General features: G+C 40.4%; 3 protein-coding genes across 3 annotated transcripts; all 3 read right to left on the bottom strand.

Annotated features, from left to right (window-relative positions):
• Window positions 1-2736: 2736 nt before the first annotated feature.
• Window positions 2737-7482, bottom strand: ccdc169 (coiled-coil domain containing 169). The gene is made up of 8 exons (XM_030101266.1): window positions 7406-7482; window positions 7235-7317; window positions 6962-7072; window positions 6179-6219; window positions 4843-4941; window positions 4250-4303; window positions 3604-3680; window positions 2737-3014 (listed from the first exon to the last, which is right to left on the bottom strand). The coding sequence occupies exons 1-8, from the start codon at window positions 7480-7482 to the stop codon at window positions 2810-2812; spliced, it is 747 nt and encodes a 248-aa protein (XP_029957126.1). The 3' UTR covers window positions 2737-2809.
• Window positions 7483-7633: 151 nt separating this feature from the next.
• On the bottom strand, window positions 7634-13414 carry sparta (spartin a). The gene is made up of 8 exons (XM_030100939.1): window positions 13321-13414; window positions 12229-13009; window positions 10939-11133; window positions 10120-10276; window positions 9786-9980; window positions 9463-9624; window positions 9237-9327; window positions 7634-8342 (listed from the first exon to the last, which is right to left on the bottom strand). The coding sequence occupies exons 2-8, from the start codon at window positions 13006-13008 to the stop codon at window positions 8039-8041; spliced, it is 1884 nt and encodes a 627-aa protein (XP_029956799.1). The 5' UTR covers window position 13009; window positions 13321-13414; the 3' UTR covers window positions 7634-8038.
• Window positions 13415-14666: 1252 nt separating this feature from the next.
• ccna1 (cyclin A1) lies at window positions 14667-16597 on the bottom strand. The gene is made up of 8 exons (XM_030101363.1): window positions 16439-16597; window positions 16132-16318; window positions 15929-16041; window positions 15584-15807; window positions 15263-15467; window positions 15046-15159; window positions 14821-14954; window positions 14667-14718 (listed from the first exon to the last, which is right to left on the bottom strand). The coding sequence occupies exons 1-8, from the start codon at window positions 16595-16597 to the stop codon at window positions 14667-14669; spliced, it is 1188 nt and encodes a 395-aa protein (XP_029957223.1).
• Window positions 16598-17418: the final 821 nt, after the last annotated feature.

The raw sequence follows: 17418 nt of genomic DNA, 5'->3' as shown, positions 1-17418 counted from the left end.
TTATTAGAAACCATTTCATAGAAATTATTTGTTGGCATGTCAGGTACATCTATGACCTGAAAGTTATAATTTTCACACGATGCTCGAATACAGTTTGATTCTGCACCCGAGGCCGCTTCCCTAAACAAACCAACACATGAAGGTTTGTGACAGTCTCAGAATTTCTGTTCTATTTTAGGAGAAACCCACATGTGCTGCATCACAAACTACATGATGTTAAAATGAATCTCAGGAAAATAGGTCAAAAGTGGAACAACATATTTTCAGGCAGAAAATAAATAACATATTGAAATGACAGGAGGAAAAATTAAGGTAAGTAATATACTTTAATAGTGTTGTGGATAAAAAAAAAGTTGTCATTTCAGAAGTCAGCAAAGTTCTGGAAGACATAATTCAGCAACTACTGCAATTTTTACAGAAGCCAATCAATATCACATTCATATTTGTACCTTTATTTTAACAGAATTGCTGAATGATAGCTGTGAAAAATAAAACAGAAGGGCATAGGCTTGAAAATATTGAATTTAACACCAGTGGAAAGTTTGCAATTATTCAAACTCATCAAGTCTGCATCTCAGGGATGACACAGTTATTTCCAGTCATTCATTTCCCTTGTAAATAAAGCATTAAGAATATTTTCATCTGGGGCAAAGGATTTTGGAGTGTTTTTAGATATGTGTTTTTTCCTGTTTATAAATTTAACTGTGCAGCACACATTTATGCCAATAAGGCAGTTCTACAATCTAGCTTCCCGCATAGATGCGTTTCTATGTTAGGAACATATGAACAAGTATGTTTAGTTTGTACAGTATGTGGTCATGTGTGGCTGTCCTGTGAATGGTAGTGAATATATCATCTCAGTTAATCAGATGAAATAATGATGAATTGTAATGTAGATCCAATTTGCAAACTAAAATGTAATTTCTGTCTCTATTTAAAAAACCAAAAGGGAATTTGGGAAAACAGCACACTCAGAATTCTGACAGATAGTCGACTTTCCCTGTCATTAATAATGACATCTTTATGCTTCAGAGATTTCGCGCGACACAGCGTGGCGTGTTCATGTGGGAGTGGCTGTAAAAGTCTGGCACTCTGATGTTTGACAGGTTCATATAAGCGCCTGTGGGTGAATACGTGCACACTTTGCATTACGTTCCCTGAAGCACATGCAGCCGATATGTGGCGAGTTTAGACCGGGGAGCTGAGCAAACTGTCCTGGGAAGGCAGCCTCATTGTGATTCATGGTGTTGTGACAGACGCTGGAGTGATTTGTCACCGCGCTTCACCTGTCGACAGAAGACATCTTGGCTGCTCCGTGGCAGCGTGATTCATAAGCAGGCTGCAGCGAGTTGAGCTCAAATGAGTTTGGACATGAAAAAGAAGTGTGGAGAAAAAGAAGCGAGGCAATTCACTGCAAAAGCAAGTCTCCCTTACAGAGGGCAAAATTGCCTCTCTGTCTTTGAATTAAGGCATTAGTCTGAGATACAAACATGTTGCTGTAGTACATTTGCGGTTGCGCATCAAGACAGCCAACCACAACAGACAAAACAAGTTCATACTGCAAGAGGAACGCTGGTATTTGGATTTGAAATGATTCGATGACAAGTCCTTTTTTTGTGTGAGCTTCATTTATCTTCTGAGATCTTTAGAAGCTTCCAGGTAGGAAAAACCCATTAGTGCTCACAAAAAGTATTATACAGTACTTACTACAATAATGATATATGAGAGATATAAAATATTAGATTTTTTTTCCTTTTTTTAAGCATTCAGTGCCTCTCTGAAGACAGTTCAGTTGGTCTGCTGTTTCTTGTCACCAGGGCTTGATCTCTGCCCTTCGAGTTAAAGGCCAGCTCCCTTGTCTCTGAGACTCTCTGCCATGCCAGTCTTCCACAAAAGGTCACTGATTAAGTTATGAAGAAACCACCCTTCACGAATTGCTCTTTAACTGTGAAATCAGAGCGTTGGACACAGTCTGTGAGCTGATTATTATGACTTCCACCTACTTTTAACCAGCTGAAGGGAGGCTGGAATGAAGCTAAAGGAAAATGACAGACTAACGCTCTCATGCTGGGCTTTACCAGTGAACCCAGCTGTGTCGCTATGAGGTATTTTTATCATTTACTGTATCGAGGCCGACAAGAACTGGATTATCACACACACTTCACAAACGCTGCTTCTGGCAGTGTTCTCTGGCTCGCTACTTTATTTCGTATGGATGCAGTTGTCTCACTCCCACATGTGAGAAGGCGGTCAGTGGGTGGGATGGAGGTGACTGCTTGCACCATGGATGAACTACACACAGGGAGAGAGTGGTGTGGTGGATGTGGTGTTGCTTGCGTAACAAGTCGTAGGAGGTGCTTTTAAGAGAGATTTTTTTTTTTTTTTGCAGTGACACAAGAAATGTCAAACTCAGCAGGCTGCCGGCACATTAAGAGATGGCCTCATTACACTGAACACTGCTCAAATCCCCGAAAACATTTCAGCTCAAAGCCATGCTTGTTGTTGGAACAGAAGAAACAGTCCAGTTTTCATAAATTTGGCAGTTTATAACATCAGTGAAATACTGGATTGGTCATCAGCTATTATATAAAAAGAACTGTCAGTGATACTTGGATTAAAAAAAAAAACTACATAGAAACTAGATTATTTCCAGAACAATATCGCCTGCTATTGAAAGATGCGAACAAAAGCAAGAAAAAGAAATACTGAATGCGTGGTGAACATAATCCTTCCAGCATGCCCAACAGCAGCAGTGGGAAACATTACAACATTACCTCTTTTAAAAAGGGGCAATAACACCCAGTTTCGGCTAAGGACCATGTTTCACGTAGTGCTTCAGGGAGGGTAACCTTCTCTCTCTTTGGGATTTCTTGTCTTCTCTTCTCTCTGCTGTCGCTCCTCCTCCTCCTCCTCCTCCACCTCCTCCTCCTCCTTTCACACGCACTCCTCCATCTTCTTGTCCCTCTTTGCCTTTCTTGCAATCTGCCTCTGCCTTCCTGCTGGACTGTTTCCCTCTGCATGCAGAGAGAGAGAAAACAACTAGACGTGTGCCACCGAGTGAAGTCACGATCACACAAGAGATGAAAACATTTTTTAAGAAGTGTTCCAGGAGAGATTTATGAGTCTCAAACTGATCTGCTACATGAAGTTAAAACAACTATTAACTTTTAATTTTCTGCAACAGTACTCCAAGATGACCTTTGATTCGTTAACCATGTTCTGTGTGAGTTTGAAATAAATTCATTGAGACTGAAATCATTTAGTCACACTGACGTGAACAGAGTTTAGAGGGTCGTTGAACTAATTTCAGGAATTTCGTCACTTCTATTTGGATTTTTTTTTTTTTAGGTTTTTTTTTTTTTTTCCATTGATTGTTTTTCAGTGTAGAGCAGCACTGGGGTTTCTGTGTGGAGTTTGCACCCTCTGGTTTCATCCCACAGTCCAATAACGTGTTGACAACATGAGGTTGATTGGTGACTGAGAGTGAATGTGTGTTTTACTGTCCTGACTTCCTCTCAAAGCCACGTGGAACCCGCTCAAACCCTGAAATGGATGAAACAATAATGAAGATCGATGAATTTTGGGTCGTTGTGGCTCACTGACTTAGTGTGTTTGGTCTGTGGCGCCCTCTGTGGCCGAGTCAAGTACTGTCTTCTTTGGGCTTCGTGGGTAGAAGATAGCTGTGGTGGAGAACAAATGAAGCATGTTTATTCTTCTGTGACCTCATTTTAATTTCCAAAAAATAAAACATTAAAACTAACCTCAATTTAAATGAATTATACCCAAAAACGTTCAAAAGATACTTTTTCTCAGAAGAACCAGCTTCCTCAAGCACCAAGTCCAGTTGACCTGATTCGACTTGTCGAGAACAATTTCAGAAAAACCTTTGGAATGTAATAATGTTAAAATACAACGGCAAACTAACAAATCAACTTGTGTGAGCCATACTGTCACGTGACAATAAATGTAACGATTTATTTCCAAAATGTTGCTTTCAGCTGCAGCTCAGTAGAAATGTGTTTTGCTGCAACAAACAGGAAGACCTTGACTTACTTTTCAGCCTGAAACTACTTGTCTATTACATAACAGGAGTATGGATGAGAAATAACCAGACCACCAGCAGTGGTGAAGTAGTGCATCAGTGTGCTCTTTATAAAATATACAGTTTATATCACTGAGAGCATCACATGCCCATTTGGAGCACTTAATTGTAGTTTAGCATGAAAATGAACACTCAACACTTACTCACCTTGCCGATTTCTGACAGGTATGCACGTCTCTCATCATTGGTTTTGTGAAATGCCTGAAATTTGACAGAAATAGAAATTATCCAGTGACATTTTCCATTCATTCATTCATTCATACAGATTAAAGAAAAAAATGAGTCAGGAAGGGAATGAGTCAAGTTTGCCTCTGTGTGTGTGTGTGTGTGTGTGTGTGTGTGTGTGTGTGTGTGTGTGTGTGTGTGTGTGTGCATTTCAGAAGTCTTTAATGTTAACTAGCAACAGATTAGAGCAGGGATTAGTGGCTGCACATGCTGCCTGCTAAACCTTTATTCAACTAATATCTCACTGCAGAACAATAAACAAAGAGCCACTAAGAGCACATTTAAAGGACAAAGGTTAGGGGCAGATTTTTGCATAAATGGCTGTTAAAAATAAGAATGCAAAAAAAAAAAAGAAAAAACTGAGGCTAATGATGGATATTTGTGACTGAAATATTTACTGGCTGGAAATCTGCAAAGCAGCTTTTCTAGGAAATAATAAAACCAGACAAGCAGAAATGGCTGCTCTTATAATTGACACATCCCTCTTGTGGTTCGCTGTCAGCTGAGACTCACACCTTTCCCTCTTGTTCAATCTGCAGATGACAGTCCATCAGCTGTCTCTGGAGGTCGGACTTCTCCTCAGTCAGCAGCTCCAGGCTCCGTCTCAGGGTTTCCTGTGGCAAAGCGTTGTCTTTAATTAGAAAATGTGTCACACTGTTCAAGCCTAACTGCAAATCAATTTGTACTTGAATTACGCAGCTCAGATCAAACAATAACAGGGTAGTTAACGCAGGAAACATGAGTACAAAAATGGATTAGGCTCATACATTATTCAATAACCAGGCAAACACATTAGTGCTGAGACAGAAGGCTGCATGTGAGATTTATGGCACAGAGGAGGGAAATTATCTGCTCTTTTTTCTGTGTTTGGAGCAGCCTCCTTTGTTTTATAAAATATGAACCTCTAATCAGTATAAATGAATATACAGACACAGTAAAGCAAGTTTTTTTTTGTTTAATTTTAAAATTATTGTACAGCTTTGGATCATCCAACTGAATAACAAGGCTACAACTACTCACATGATTACATTTGTGTTAAGAGTGTTACTCTCAATAAAACTAAGAAACAAATGTAAAAAAAAAAAAAAAAATGAATGTAGATAATATACCGGTAAAAATGTAAAAGTTTGTTCTCAGGACGTGAAGACACTGTAGACTGGCTTTGAATTCCCTACTCTGACAAAACATGGTGGTCCTGGTGCCCGAATGAAGTGATAATATATATTCTTTCCACATAATCTGTTTATCATACTGTCGCACTCACAGCATGTTCTGATCTTCAGTTCACAATCTTGCAGTCACTTCTTGGATACGCTAATGAGCATCTGTTAGTTCTGCCCTGCAGCACACGGTCACACACACACACACACATATTTAGACGGCATTGTGCGACCTTCCAGTGTGTGGTATTTGTGTGTATGTGTGCTGAAGCTTTGTAATTAATGTGCATTACTCTCCCATGGTTTGTAATCCTGTGATTACAGTGCTGTGATTAAACCCTGGTTTGTTCAGCGTGCATCAATGAGGAGGACGGGGAGCAGCTGGCATCGCAATCTCCTCTGTCCCGTCGGCTCTTTCTGCCTTTTCTTTGTCTCGGGCTCTCTCTGCTGGTGTGTCCGTGTTTCTTTTTGTTTGCTTGCTTGTTACTCTGTCTCTGTTCCATCCTTTTTTTCCTCTCTCTATTCCCTATAAGCAGAGAGCCGCCACCTCTGAATCCCCTCTGCTTTCTTGGTCAAAATGCCTTGAGGTATGTTTTAACTGAACCTGTATATTTCCAATACATTCCTCTGCCTTAAAAAAAAATCCCATGAATCACATGTCTTGTGAAGAATTTTAATTTTTTGAACTTACGATTGACATGTCGTCATAAGATCTGATAGAAGCCAATCGATCTGCAAGAAAAACAAGAACCGGTGAGCATTTGGATTTAATAAAACAGAAAAAACTCTGAAGAAAATTACTTATTCTCTACAAAGACACTTAGAGGGTTGGCTGCAGCCATGCATGTAATGTTAGAAACTCCAAAATGATATTGCTATTTAAACTAGGGTCATGCAGCCGATTTATTTAGGATGCAGGGGCTCAACGTAAGACGAAAAGATGGAAAAAAAAGGAGGGTAATTCTCAATATTACTGAAATAAAGAAAACCAACACACAAGTATAAACGCATTTACCATTTGCTACTTTTAAAGGTCATAACAAAAAAATAAAACTATTACAAATCAGCTTTTTTTTAATTAAAATGTTTGGGTTGGTTTTTTGTTTGTTTGGTTTTTTTTTTTAAACATATCCTTTAAAAGAAATGTAAAGAAATGTAGTCCATTAGAAGGTCATGATTTTTCAAGATGAGTCAGCATCAACCAACTGATAAAGTCTGTAATTACAGGGGTTTTCTTTACAGATGTTCTGCAGTCAGTGTGTGCTTGGTGTGGAGAAAGTAAACCAGAAAATAATCTTTCAAAGGCCTGGATATATAGGATAGAAAATTTCCAGAAAGCCTGATAAATCTGTTCTGTTCGTCGTTTAACATTTACACATTATTCCAATTAAATGTATTTACATATCACTATTCTCCAACTAGTTTTGTGAATGAATGAATAAGTCTGTTATGAGTCTTCTGAGTGTAAACTCACCCACTGGGTTTCCTCTTATGTCCTCCAGTCTCTCATGAATGAGTGAGATCTGTCTCTCCAGTTGTCCATTTAGCTCTATTTGTGTCTCATATCTTGTCTTCCACTCATTTTCTAATATATCACAAAATAAAAACAAAAAAAAAACATGCAAATGCACACAAAACTTTACAATCATACCTAATTCAGGAAGTTCAAGCAATTGTTGGCTTCAGCGAATGAAAACAACTTTAGTCAAAGTGCATAAATCTATATTGGGATATAATTTTGACTCACCCTCTCCATCCACACTGTGCAGTCTGTCCTGCAGCTCACTCATCGTGCTCCGGAGATCAGACACCGACTCCTTCAGCATCTCTCTGCAACACGGAGCATATTCTTCATTCACAAATAAACTCAGAGACAGTTTAGAAAATAAAAACTTCAGGTTGCTTTAAATAAACTTACTTCATCTCTCTTTCTTGCTCCAGTTCTGCCTGCAGCCGTGCTAAATCGTATTTACTGTAGTCGCTGTCTTTAGTCATGTTCCTGGTTGAAGTCACATTGAATGGAGGAGGTTTGTTGTGGAAGGTTACCGTGGAGACAGTTTCCTGCTGGCTTTTCAACTTAAAGGCTTTTCCGTATTTGGAGGCGTTTCTTAATAAAATTCCCAAGCACCCAACATTAATAGGACATAAAGCTGATTTATTGTTAATCAAAAAGTTTAAAATTGCAAAATAAAAGGAAGATTTTTACCCTTCACTCAGACTTCACAATTATTCCTAATAAGTTAATCATTTGCATGTAAGTTGAAAATGACACTTACAGCACATATTTCCATACATTATGGTAAGGATTGTATTACTTGAGTCACACTCTGGTGTTACACTGAAGCAAACAATACATAAAAATAGTTTAGAAAAGCTTTCAATATGGCTTTAAAGCAGATACGTGTGACAGTCCCTGCAATTTTAACATAATATAATAAAAGGTCAACCTTGACTTGTAGGAGACATGAATAGCGCACTCTAACCAGGGGAATTAAAGTTTTTAACACAAGAAATAAAACATAAATATCACACAAGTTGTGAAAATCCCGTCTTATTTCTTCTTCTCTTCGTCTGGTTTCTTCTGAGCGTCCTCTCCATCAGTCTTTGCTGGAGGCTCTTTTCTGTCCGCATCCATCTGAGCTGCTTGGACGGGAGGCTCTTGTTTTTGCCCGTCCTCCCCCTCTGCTTTCGCCGGCTGACCGCTTGAGCTTTTGAACATGGCCTTGGCCGTCTTCTTGCCTGCAGTCTTCAGGAAGGCTTTGATGCCCAGATTGTCAATGTTGTACGCAGTCAGGCCAACGTTGGCCACCGAGTGCAGCGCAGTGTCAGTGGCTCGGCCCGCTTCATCGCCATACCTTCACCGTGAACAATACACCGTTAGACAGAGATTATGTGTTGAAAGAAAACAACCGAAAAATAAAATAAAGCTTTTTTTTTTGGTGTTGTCATTCACATTAAAAAAAAAAAAAGAAAAACAAAGTCAGATCTCACTTTGGAGTAGTTTATTGGTCACAAACCAATGGGAATAATGTCAAGAGCAAGAGCTTCACCACACAACACAAGCCGACATTTAAAGACTCGCACCCGAAGCCGTCATGCAAGCCGCACGGCAGCAGAGCAGCAGCGACCCAGAGCGTACGACTCGTGTTTTCAAAGCACTTAGAGATGAATGACGAGGATGTAAAGGATGGGTGTCAGACATGTGTGAAACAGGAACTTGAACATAGGCCATACAGACAAGGCTTCAACAAAGCAAAGTCAAAAAATAACTCAAAGCATAATTTATGTTTTCAACATCAAATAATAACTGATATGAGATTAATAAAGGCAATCTGTTTTGGTGATCTAAAGAAAGACCTTATTTTACTGAATGTCATTTTCTGACTTTGTTTGGGTTAGTGAAAACTTTGCATGAAAGATTTCAGCAGAATCGACTGTTAGTTGAAAAGTCTTTGCCTTCAATCCCCCGTGTGGTCATATCTTTCTGGTCAAATTGAAAAGATTCGCTAAGCCCCTAAATCTGAAAAGAAACAGGCGTGAAAGAAGATCAGTGCACCAACATACCAAGAAGGAAGAAACACCATTAGTAAATAAAATGCAGGTTTATGATTGAACCCAGTGCTGCCATTTGAAAAGAGCAAATAGATTCAGAAAAACAGTAGAAGCTAAAAATATAATAATGTATTAAGATGCTGAAAATGTAAATGAATTCAAGAGAGATGAATAAAAGAGAGAAATATCGAACTTACTTGTAAGTCACTGTTGTGACCGTCTCTGTCGCAACACTTTTGACAACAAGCTTCGCTCCAGTCTCCATGCTCGACCAAACTGTAGTGAAGCCTGGTTTTGGAATAAATAAACAGCTGTTGAGTGTTAAGTCCAAAAACAAAGGAATTAATTACCATAAATGTTAAAGTTTAAGTTGGACCAACGTGACGATACGTCAGGTGTCAGTCTTGAAAAGTTGTAACGCACCTAGCACACTGCTGGCCGCAACATACTTGGCTCCATCCATCTTAGAGGGACGGCCATCTTCTTTCTTCTTCAGAGACTCTGGGATGAGCTTGGCACCATGTTTCTTCACATGTGGCGCGACCTTATCGGCTACTCGTTCAGCCACGTTGCTCACGCCATTCACTATGACACAACAGCAGACGTAGAAAAAAGGGCCGATCTGTTTACTGAATCACCAAAAAGAAAACAAGAAGCAGGGCCACATGCAGAAGAGGTGGTTTTAAGGAGATGGAGTCAAAGCAGAAATGTGATGAATATTCTCACGCGTTGCAGCAAACGCTCACCCAAGTACTTGCTGACTCGAACGGCTCCATCGGTGGCCTGTTTGGCCACCTGCAGACTGCGGTTGACATGCGGACTGACTTCTGAGGGCGTCTCCTCAGGCGTCATGTGGTCCCGGATCTTGGTCGCTCCTTTCTGAATGACCCTCCCAGTAGCCTCTGCTCCTTTCAATAAGGACTCCCCCAGCTTTGTGGCCCCTACAGAGATACGATTTTAGGCAAGAGTCACACTTTTTGAGATGCAAAAGTCAGAAATTACTTTAAGACTGAAGTCTGTTCAGGAGAGACTGATAGTTTATTTCTCCTTTTCTGTTGTAGAATCTCACTCACAACCTACCTGAGATGATTCCTTGGCCCATCTTCTCGCTCCATCCAGGAAGTAGTGGTCTTTCCTGGTCATCTGCTGGAGCTGCCAATACTGTTTGTTTTGCTTGAGGACCAAGGGGAACTTTACTGCTCAAGTTGATAACCTCTGACCCCGTCTCTTCTGGATCCTGTCAGGGAATCCATGACAGTCAGAAATGATATTATGAGAGAGACGCAAAAGAGGCACAAAGCCTGTTTTCCACCTCATGATGAGCTTATTTTACTATTGTGATGTACAGTGTTTAAAGACATTTCCTCATACTGTCAAAACAAAAGTGATGCACAGATAACATGAATAAGAAAAACCTTTCTTTAGCCACATGAAGAAAGACAGACGACAAGTAAACAACATGTACAACACAAACTATATCCAGTCTGGTACATGTGGAACCCTCAAAAGTGAAGCAAACACATCTTGATCGCCCTCTGCTGGCCAGTTCTAGTATAGACCAGAAACTTCCTCCACTACCAGATGGACATGAGAGACATTCACCAAGCTAAAATAAACTAAAGGGTTACATCTAACAGAACATATCATTTCATAGAAGTGTTCTGATATTTGGGATTGATATTTGTTTTTTAAAAACTTGTGTGAACATTTGCAAAGATTCCTTTGCATATAAATAAAAAGGAACTAATATTTTCCTGGCACGTAAAATAAAATAAAAAAATGGAATCCATAATCAATAAAATTAAGGAAAAAAAGGTTTTGTATAAAGTATAGTCATCAGTTTAATTTCACCGCATGTCGTTCCTCAGATGTGCTTCAGGAGATGGAGGAGATGCTGACCTGGATCCTGAGCTCAGCCAGCTGCGACAGGAGGTCCTGAAACATCTGACGGTCAGCAGCAGGCAGTTCAGAGGACAGCACTATCCCCAGATAGGAGCCCGGCACGCCCATCGTGGTGTCAGGGAACATGTAGATCCCAGAATTAGCCAGCAGCACTGGAGTATCCACGGTGAGCGGGTACAGCCAATCGCACACCTTGAAAACACAAAGACAACAGAAATAAAGTGTGGGTTAGTGAAATCTTTCAGATAAGAAATTATTATTCGTTTTACCGTTATTGACAACAAAAAGGTTATATATTCTGAAAATAAAAGGTTTTGCTGAGTCCTTTTTAATTGTATTGACAGAATAAATAGTATAACAAGCTATTGTTAGATGAATCTTTATGAATGATAATTTCACAGGCAACACAGTGTGCAAAATTCTACTGATAAAGTTTTAAAAAAAATGTTCTAACATTCTAATTATTTTTGGATATGAATGATATCTTGATAGTTTGCGAACACTTGACTTGTGACGGTTAAGGTGGGATGAATGAAGCTTATCTTGTCTAACACTCTAACCAGTGCTGTAGATTTTTTGTGTGGTGAGCTTCTTTGTTTTTTCAGGCAAATTTAAGTGCTGTCACATCTGCAGTCTTCTCCGTTTCTTTTGACCTGCTCTCAATGGATTTCAGCCCCATCAAAAGCCGCGTCGGTTGTTCAAAACAGACATAGTGCAGGTCTGCTGCACGCTGGTGCGCTGTGTGACAGAATAGCCGGCTGGATACTGACCAGCAGCATAACAGAAGCGCAGAGTCATCTGTTAATGGGACCTTTGTCTTGTTGGGGAACAAAGCAAGGCCAGAATACCGGGGAGCAGCCCACCAGCCTCGCCTGGTGGGAAACAAGTGTCATGGGATGCCGTGAAGAATGCAGCCCAGCATAATACGCACTTTGTAAATGGGCAGAAATGTTTTGTATTTTGTATTGATGAAATAAAATTAATCATTGCACAGAAGCACCAAAAGGCTTAAAATGAACAAAACTGGTTAAAGGTAGATGTAGAAATACTTTTAGACAGGCAGTTGTGCCTATGAAGTCAGTTTTGAAAGCCAGGTGAGAGATCCAAGAAGTCAAGACATAGTTTTGTGGTTAGTAAAGCGCCCAGTCTAAACACTGTGACTCATAGTTAGAAAACTCAACAATAGTCAAGTGGCTTTCCTGAAAGACACACCTTCACAGCTCTCTGACGCACACCTAAAGAAGACACTAACATAACCACATGTTTGACGTGACAACAAGTGCTTACATGTAAAAATCCGGTGGGTCGTTCACCAGCGGAGTCATTCTGCTGACCGTCGAACACAAAGACGCGAAGGTAGCCTGGATGAGACAGCGAGCTGACCTGCCCATTCTGTGCCACAAAAAACAGCTGGACCCCAGCGGGGATGAAGAGCAGCTCGTTTCCGTCTCCTCCGGCCTGTTTCTGTGACCCAGGCCCTGCTTCGGCGGGACCGTGGCCGAGGCTGAGGTGTCCATCGGTGGGCTTCCTTGTGTACGCTGGAGGCTGGTCCCCGGGATCAGACATCGCTGGAGCTTCTGATGCAGCTGCTGGGACTGATTCTGTGTGAGCAGCAGCAGCAGCAGCAGCAGCAGCAGCAGCAGGGGGAGGAGGACGTTCAGGGGGTGTATGGGGGGCCGGGGTTGAGTCCTGAGCCAGAGCAGGTACAGTAGGATACAGATGGTGAATGGATGAACTGTCTGGAGGAAGACCCTTCAGCAGTGAGGCCCTCTGCTCTGCTGTTGTCACTGAAGACGTTTTCAGGATGGAGATGTGGGAGTCGACAGTCCTCAAAGTGTTTCTCATCCTCTGCTGAAGCTCCCTGGCCGTGTCCCAGACCGGGCCCTGCTGCCTCTTCCCCTCGGTGGGAACCTCCACTCCCTGAGCGAGGTGCACTCGGCTCTTCTCATAGCACACCAGGGCCTCGTCTCTTTTATCGGCCTCTTCAGCTGCCAACCCACGAGTCAGAGCCTGACGGGCCAGCTCATACTGGTCCTTGATGACCAGCAGCTCAGCAGGTTCGGCCATACTGAGAAGCACAGGACAATATTCTGAGACACAATGGCAGAACTTGAAAATATAGGCAACAAAAATATCAGTATCAGTATCAATTCAGTTTACAGAAGTAGTTGTGCTCTGTAATGGAATCAAAATAACAGTATGGAATAGCATTCACAACACTTCTTTATTGAAATGAAAATTAAAAGTCTTCATGTAATCAGTCATTATTACTCGAGTACTTTTCATGCAGAAATAATGCAGTAGAAAGTAGCGATAACGGACATCAGCATAGTTCATTGAAATTAAAAAAAGTAAGAGTAGAGGGAAGTTTTACTTTACCTGTTACCAGGATGAGCGAGGTGTGAGCAGAACAGTCGTCGTCTGCATTATTTAAACAGCAGCTTCATCAGTTCATGTTCCCTCCTGTGAGGCGTCAGAGGATTGAAGAAAAATCTCAGTCATGCCCGAGTCCTTGGCAGCTGTGACGCTTTGAGACACATCCGGTTTTACAGGAACAACGAGGTCTGTGTGTAAAGCCGCCAGAGTCCTCACTGACAATACGGAGCCACTCTGTTGACTTTTAAAAAAAAAACATTCACCATGTCCTGCAAATAGTCAGTGCATGTTGAAACCCCCACAGATCACTGACCATTGTAACTGACATATTTCAGCCTACAGACAAACGTTTTTGTATCGTCGTTGGAGATAAACAATTAAGTCCGTGAATAAACAAATATCCTGTTTCAGTTTTCTAAGAATTCCTCTGTATGTTAAAATGAAACATGATATATCCCCATGCTTCAGACAGTTCTACCACGCCTTAAACAAACTGTAAATACAAAAAAATAAACATGTTAAGCTACTCGATCAGCTACAGCAACGGTCATTTTCAACGGTCAAATGTTACATTTCAAGAGAATAAAATTCAAGTGAATATTTTAAAAATATTACATGCAAAGACACACACTCACAATGAAAGCATAAATTCATACTAGATTTTAAATGTTTTAATTTTCGAAAAGAACGCTGTACTGATCAACAAGCAGCATCATTTTGAAAGCGTACAGTCAGCTGATGGTGAGTTCATTTTTACATTTCAAGCAACAACTAAAACACTCAAAAATCCCCCTCCATCTAAAAGAAAAGAAGAATCAATGTTGCTTTTATGATGTTTTAACATGTCTTAACATTAAAGGGCTGCTGAGAGTGGAAGTTTCTCAGTGCTCACTCCAAATGTAAATGAGTGTAGGCATAATTACTGTCAAAACCTGCTTTACACATGTGATGGGAAGAGTGTTTCTATGATGGAGGAACCCACTGATATCTGGGTGAGAGACTCTTTAAACCTGCAGTTTATATGACTGCGATTTTTCCAGTGTAATTTCTAGATCGATCATTGACCTTTATCTTTTAGCAGAATAAACTTGCCAGACACCTAATGTTCAAAGCAATATTCTTTCAGTGTGTGGAGGGGGTCTTAGTACAATTAAATCCATTTGTTTCTGTAAGTCTTTCACAAGCTGTAGTGTTTTTCACAAGATAAGACATTTAAAAAAAAGTCTCTCAGGGTAATAAAAGTCCTGGATGGGTGTGGTATGGATGGGACTGAGGGAGGAATCTGCCATTTGTTTAGCTCTCGGAGTAGTTATGCCTTGGCAGGTGCACCAGAGGGGCGGGACAGTGAGTCACTGGAAAGGTAGTGCGGCAGGTGGAGTTATCAGTGAAACTCGACACCACCTGTAATTAAAGCGATGAAAGGCTCTTATGATGATATCCATTTCGGGAGTTTATAAAACAGTGCTAACGTACATTTTAAAAAATACAAATGTCATTCCTTACTTGGAACTTTTGTATTTATTCGCAATGGCCTGTTGCGGTCTGTCGTCTGCAGTCATGTAAAGGTTGTGAAGGTCCTTCAGGCACGGTATGATTTCAGCCATGGTATAGCCCGTAAAATCCTTCAGAGAGTCAGGCTCAAACATGCAATAAGGATTCATACTTGGTCAGGTGAAACCCACATGATAAGGAAAAAAAGTGCAAAATTATCAGTCTGAGCAAACTTACCCAGAGCGATTGGTTCACAGTGTAAGCAGCCAGGCAGTAGGCGCTCGCTGCAACCATGGACGGGGTGTACCGTTGGAATGGATCAATTTCCAACAGGCTTAACTCTGCTACATACTAGAAAGAAGAAAAGAAATAAAACATGGTCGGAGAAAATAGAACATTGTATTTCCTAAGGTGGTTCATGCTTAAAAAATAGCTGCATGTGCATTTTACTCACTTGGGCAAGGTTCTCTGTTTTGACACAGACTGAACTGATGCTCATGTAAAGGCGAAGGAACTGGTTGGATGTGGGCGCTGCCATCATGAAGGACAGAATCTTCAGGAAAGCATACTCCATTTGGACCAACTGCTTCTTAGTGTAGGTGTTATCCGTGACGTACACAAACTCATTCAGGTCTGGGGGGTCGATCTCCTCATATTTTCTACAAGAAAAAAGAAAATCTGATTAAATCTGCTTTAAACTGCCGAGTGACTTTCTCAAGTCAGTCTAAATCTATCTAAGAAAACTGAAGCAGTACTAAAACAAACATATACTTACGCAGCGATCAATAAAGCGGCTGTGCCAACCAGTTGCAGCTTTCCTCGTTTCATGAATGCCGTACAGGACAGAAAGCGATCCAGGTAGTTGACAGCGAGGTGCAGAGTCTCAGAATGAAGCCTGTATTCCTGAGCAACCTCAACAAGCCAGTCCACCAGAATGACCCGCATGTCGCTGGTGATCTCTGGGTGTCTCTGTAAATAGGGCTTGGCCCTAAACTTCACCTGGCATTATAAAAAAATCAAAATATTTTAAATTAGAAATTGAGAAACAAAAAGTTTGCTGGTTTAAAACTATCACCAGTTAAAAAAGAATCCAGATTTTATAGTTTTGAAAAACGCATACCTCATTTTCTCTTAAGTGCTGGTAAATACTTTTAGCATACTCCATAGAAAACATTCCCTCTGACAGCAGGGAGCTTTCTGGTTCAGAATGCCCAGAAGCATCCTGATATGAACCTGCTGTAAACAGCATTTGGGTTTAAACATTAAGGCATAGTCAGAATGAAATTTTGCAAGGTAGATACATTTTTAATGAGTCGAACTCACTCGAACTCAGTTCCAGCAGGAGTCTCATATCTTCGATTTGCAGAGCATCGCTCTGAGCCACTTCTTGACCCGAAGCTGCAAGAACAACCTCACAAGCCTCTTCGACATACACGTCGAAGCTGGAACTGGAGGGACAGCTGACCAAGTTGAGCTGAGAGCTGTCTGAGCGAACAGAAAAGTGGCTACCCTAAAGAAAAAAACAAAACAGTAAAATAAAAAATAAAAAACTTTGTAGCCATGATAAGCTGAAGGATGAATTCTTAAATGGAACTATGATCAGTGAACTTTGATGCTTTATGTTGCTTGCCTCACTGCGGGATCGACTGTGCTGCTCATTTTCAGACAAGACACCGAGAACCGTCCGCTGCCTGGTCCTCCTGGCATGTGGTGCGTCTGTTTTACTTGAAGGTGGCACATTTTCTTTGTGAGAGTAATCACCATGATGGGCGCTGGCTTCGAAGTTCATCTTCAAATGAGAAGACGGGAAATGACAGTATGAATAAATATGTGCACAGAAAAAACATATCAAAGATGAAATGTGACCTAATGATACAGTTATAAATAATATAAAAAATACCTCAGGAGAAAGATATAGTTTTTTCTGTGGTAATCAAATAAAGCATTAACAACACCATCCAGTGAATTAAACATTTGAAAATGGTTGAAAAAGATAATAATAACAGCAACCTCAAATAAAATATTGAAACAGCTTGTTTTCTTTTCAAAACACAAAACAAATTGCATATATGTCTTAGAAGATGTAGAAGGTTGACAGCAAACTCATTTGAAGGGCTGGGACCATTAAACAGTTGGAATATGGGGTTGAAATTATTCATGTTCAGGAAAAATAACAGTTGATTGATAAGTGACCTTTATCTGCCTTCTCTCAGAAAATATCAACTAATAGCAAATGATGATTTGTGTAAAAAAAAAAAAAAAAAAAAAAAAAAGAGTTGAGCAGCACTGTTTATGGCAGTGAAATTCTGACCTTTTCTTCTCAATAAATGTTACATCTTTAATCTGCACCATGCAAAAATCAGAGTTTGGGTATGTATACAAGATTTATCAGAGTTTTACTCATCTGACAACAGCTGTGATATGAAACCAAGCAACACAGCAGAGCATTATATCAGATATTGAACTGAAGCTGTCAATAGGATGTTGCCATGGTAACTAGAAGCCATCTTCCGGGCCAGATCGCGAACAAAACTCACATAAATTAGGCAAATTAAAAAAAAAAATCATTCGGTCAAATTGCACCACGTCAATTTATCACTCAGCTTTCCT

This window comes from Salarias fasciatus, chromosome 10 (assembly GCF_902148845.1).
Source record: "Salarias fasciatus chromosome 10, fSalaFa1.1, whole genome shotgun sequence".
NCBI lineage: Eukaryota > Metazoa > Chordata > Actinopteri > Blenniiformes > Blenniidae > Salarias > Salarias fasciatus.
The sequence above is the reverse complement of the archived record's forward strand: the minus strand, read 5'-3'. Positions and strand labels throughout refer to the sequence as shown.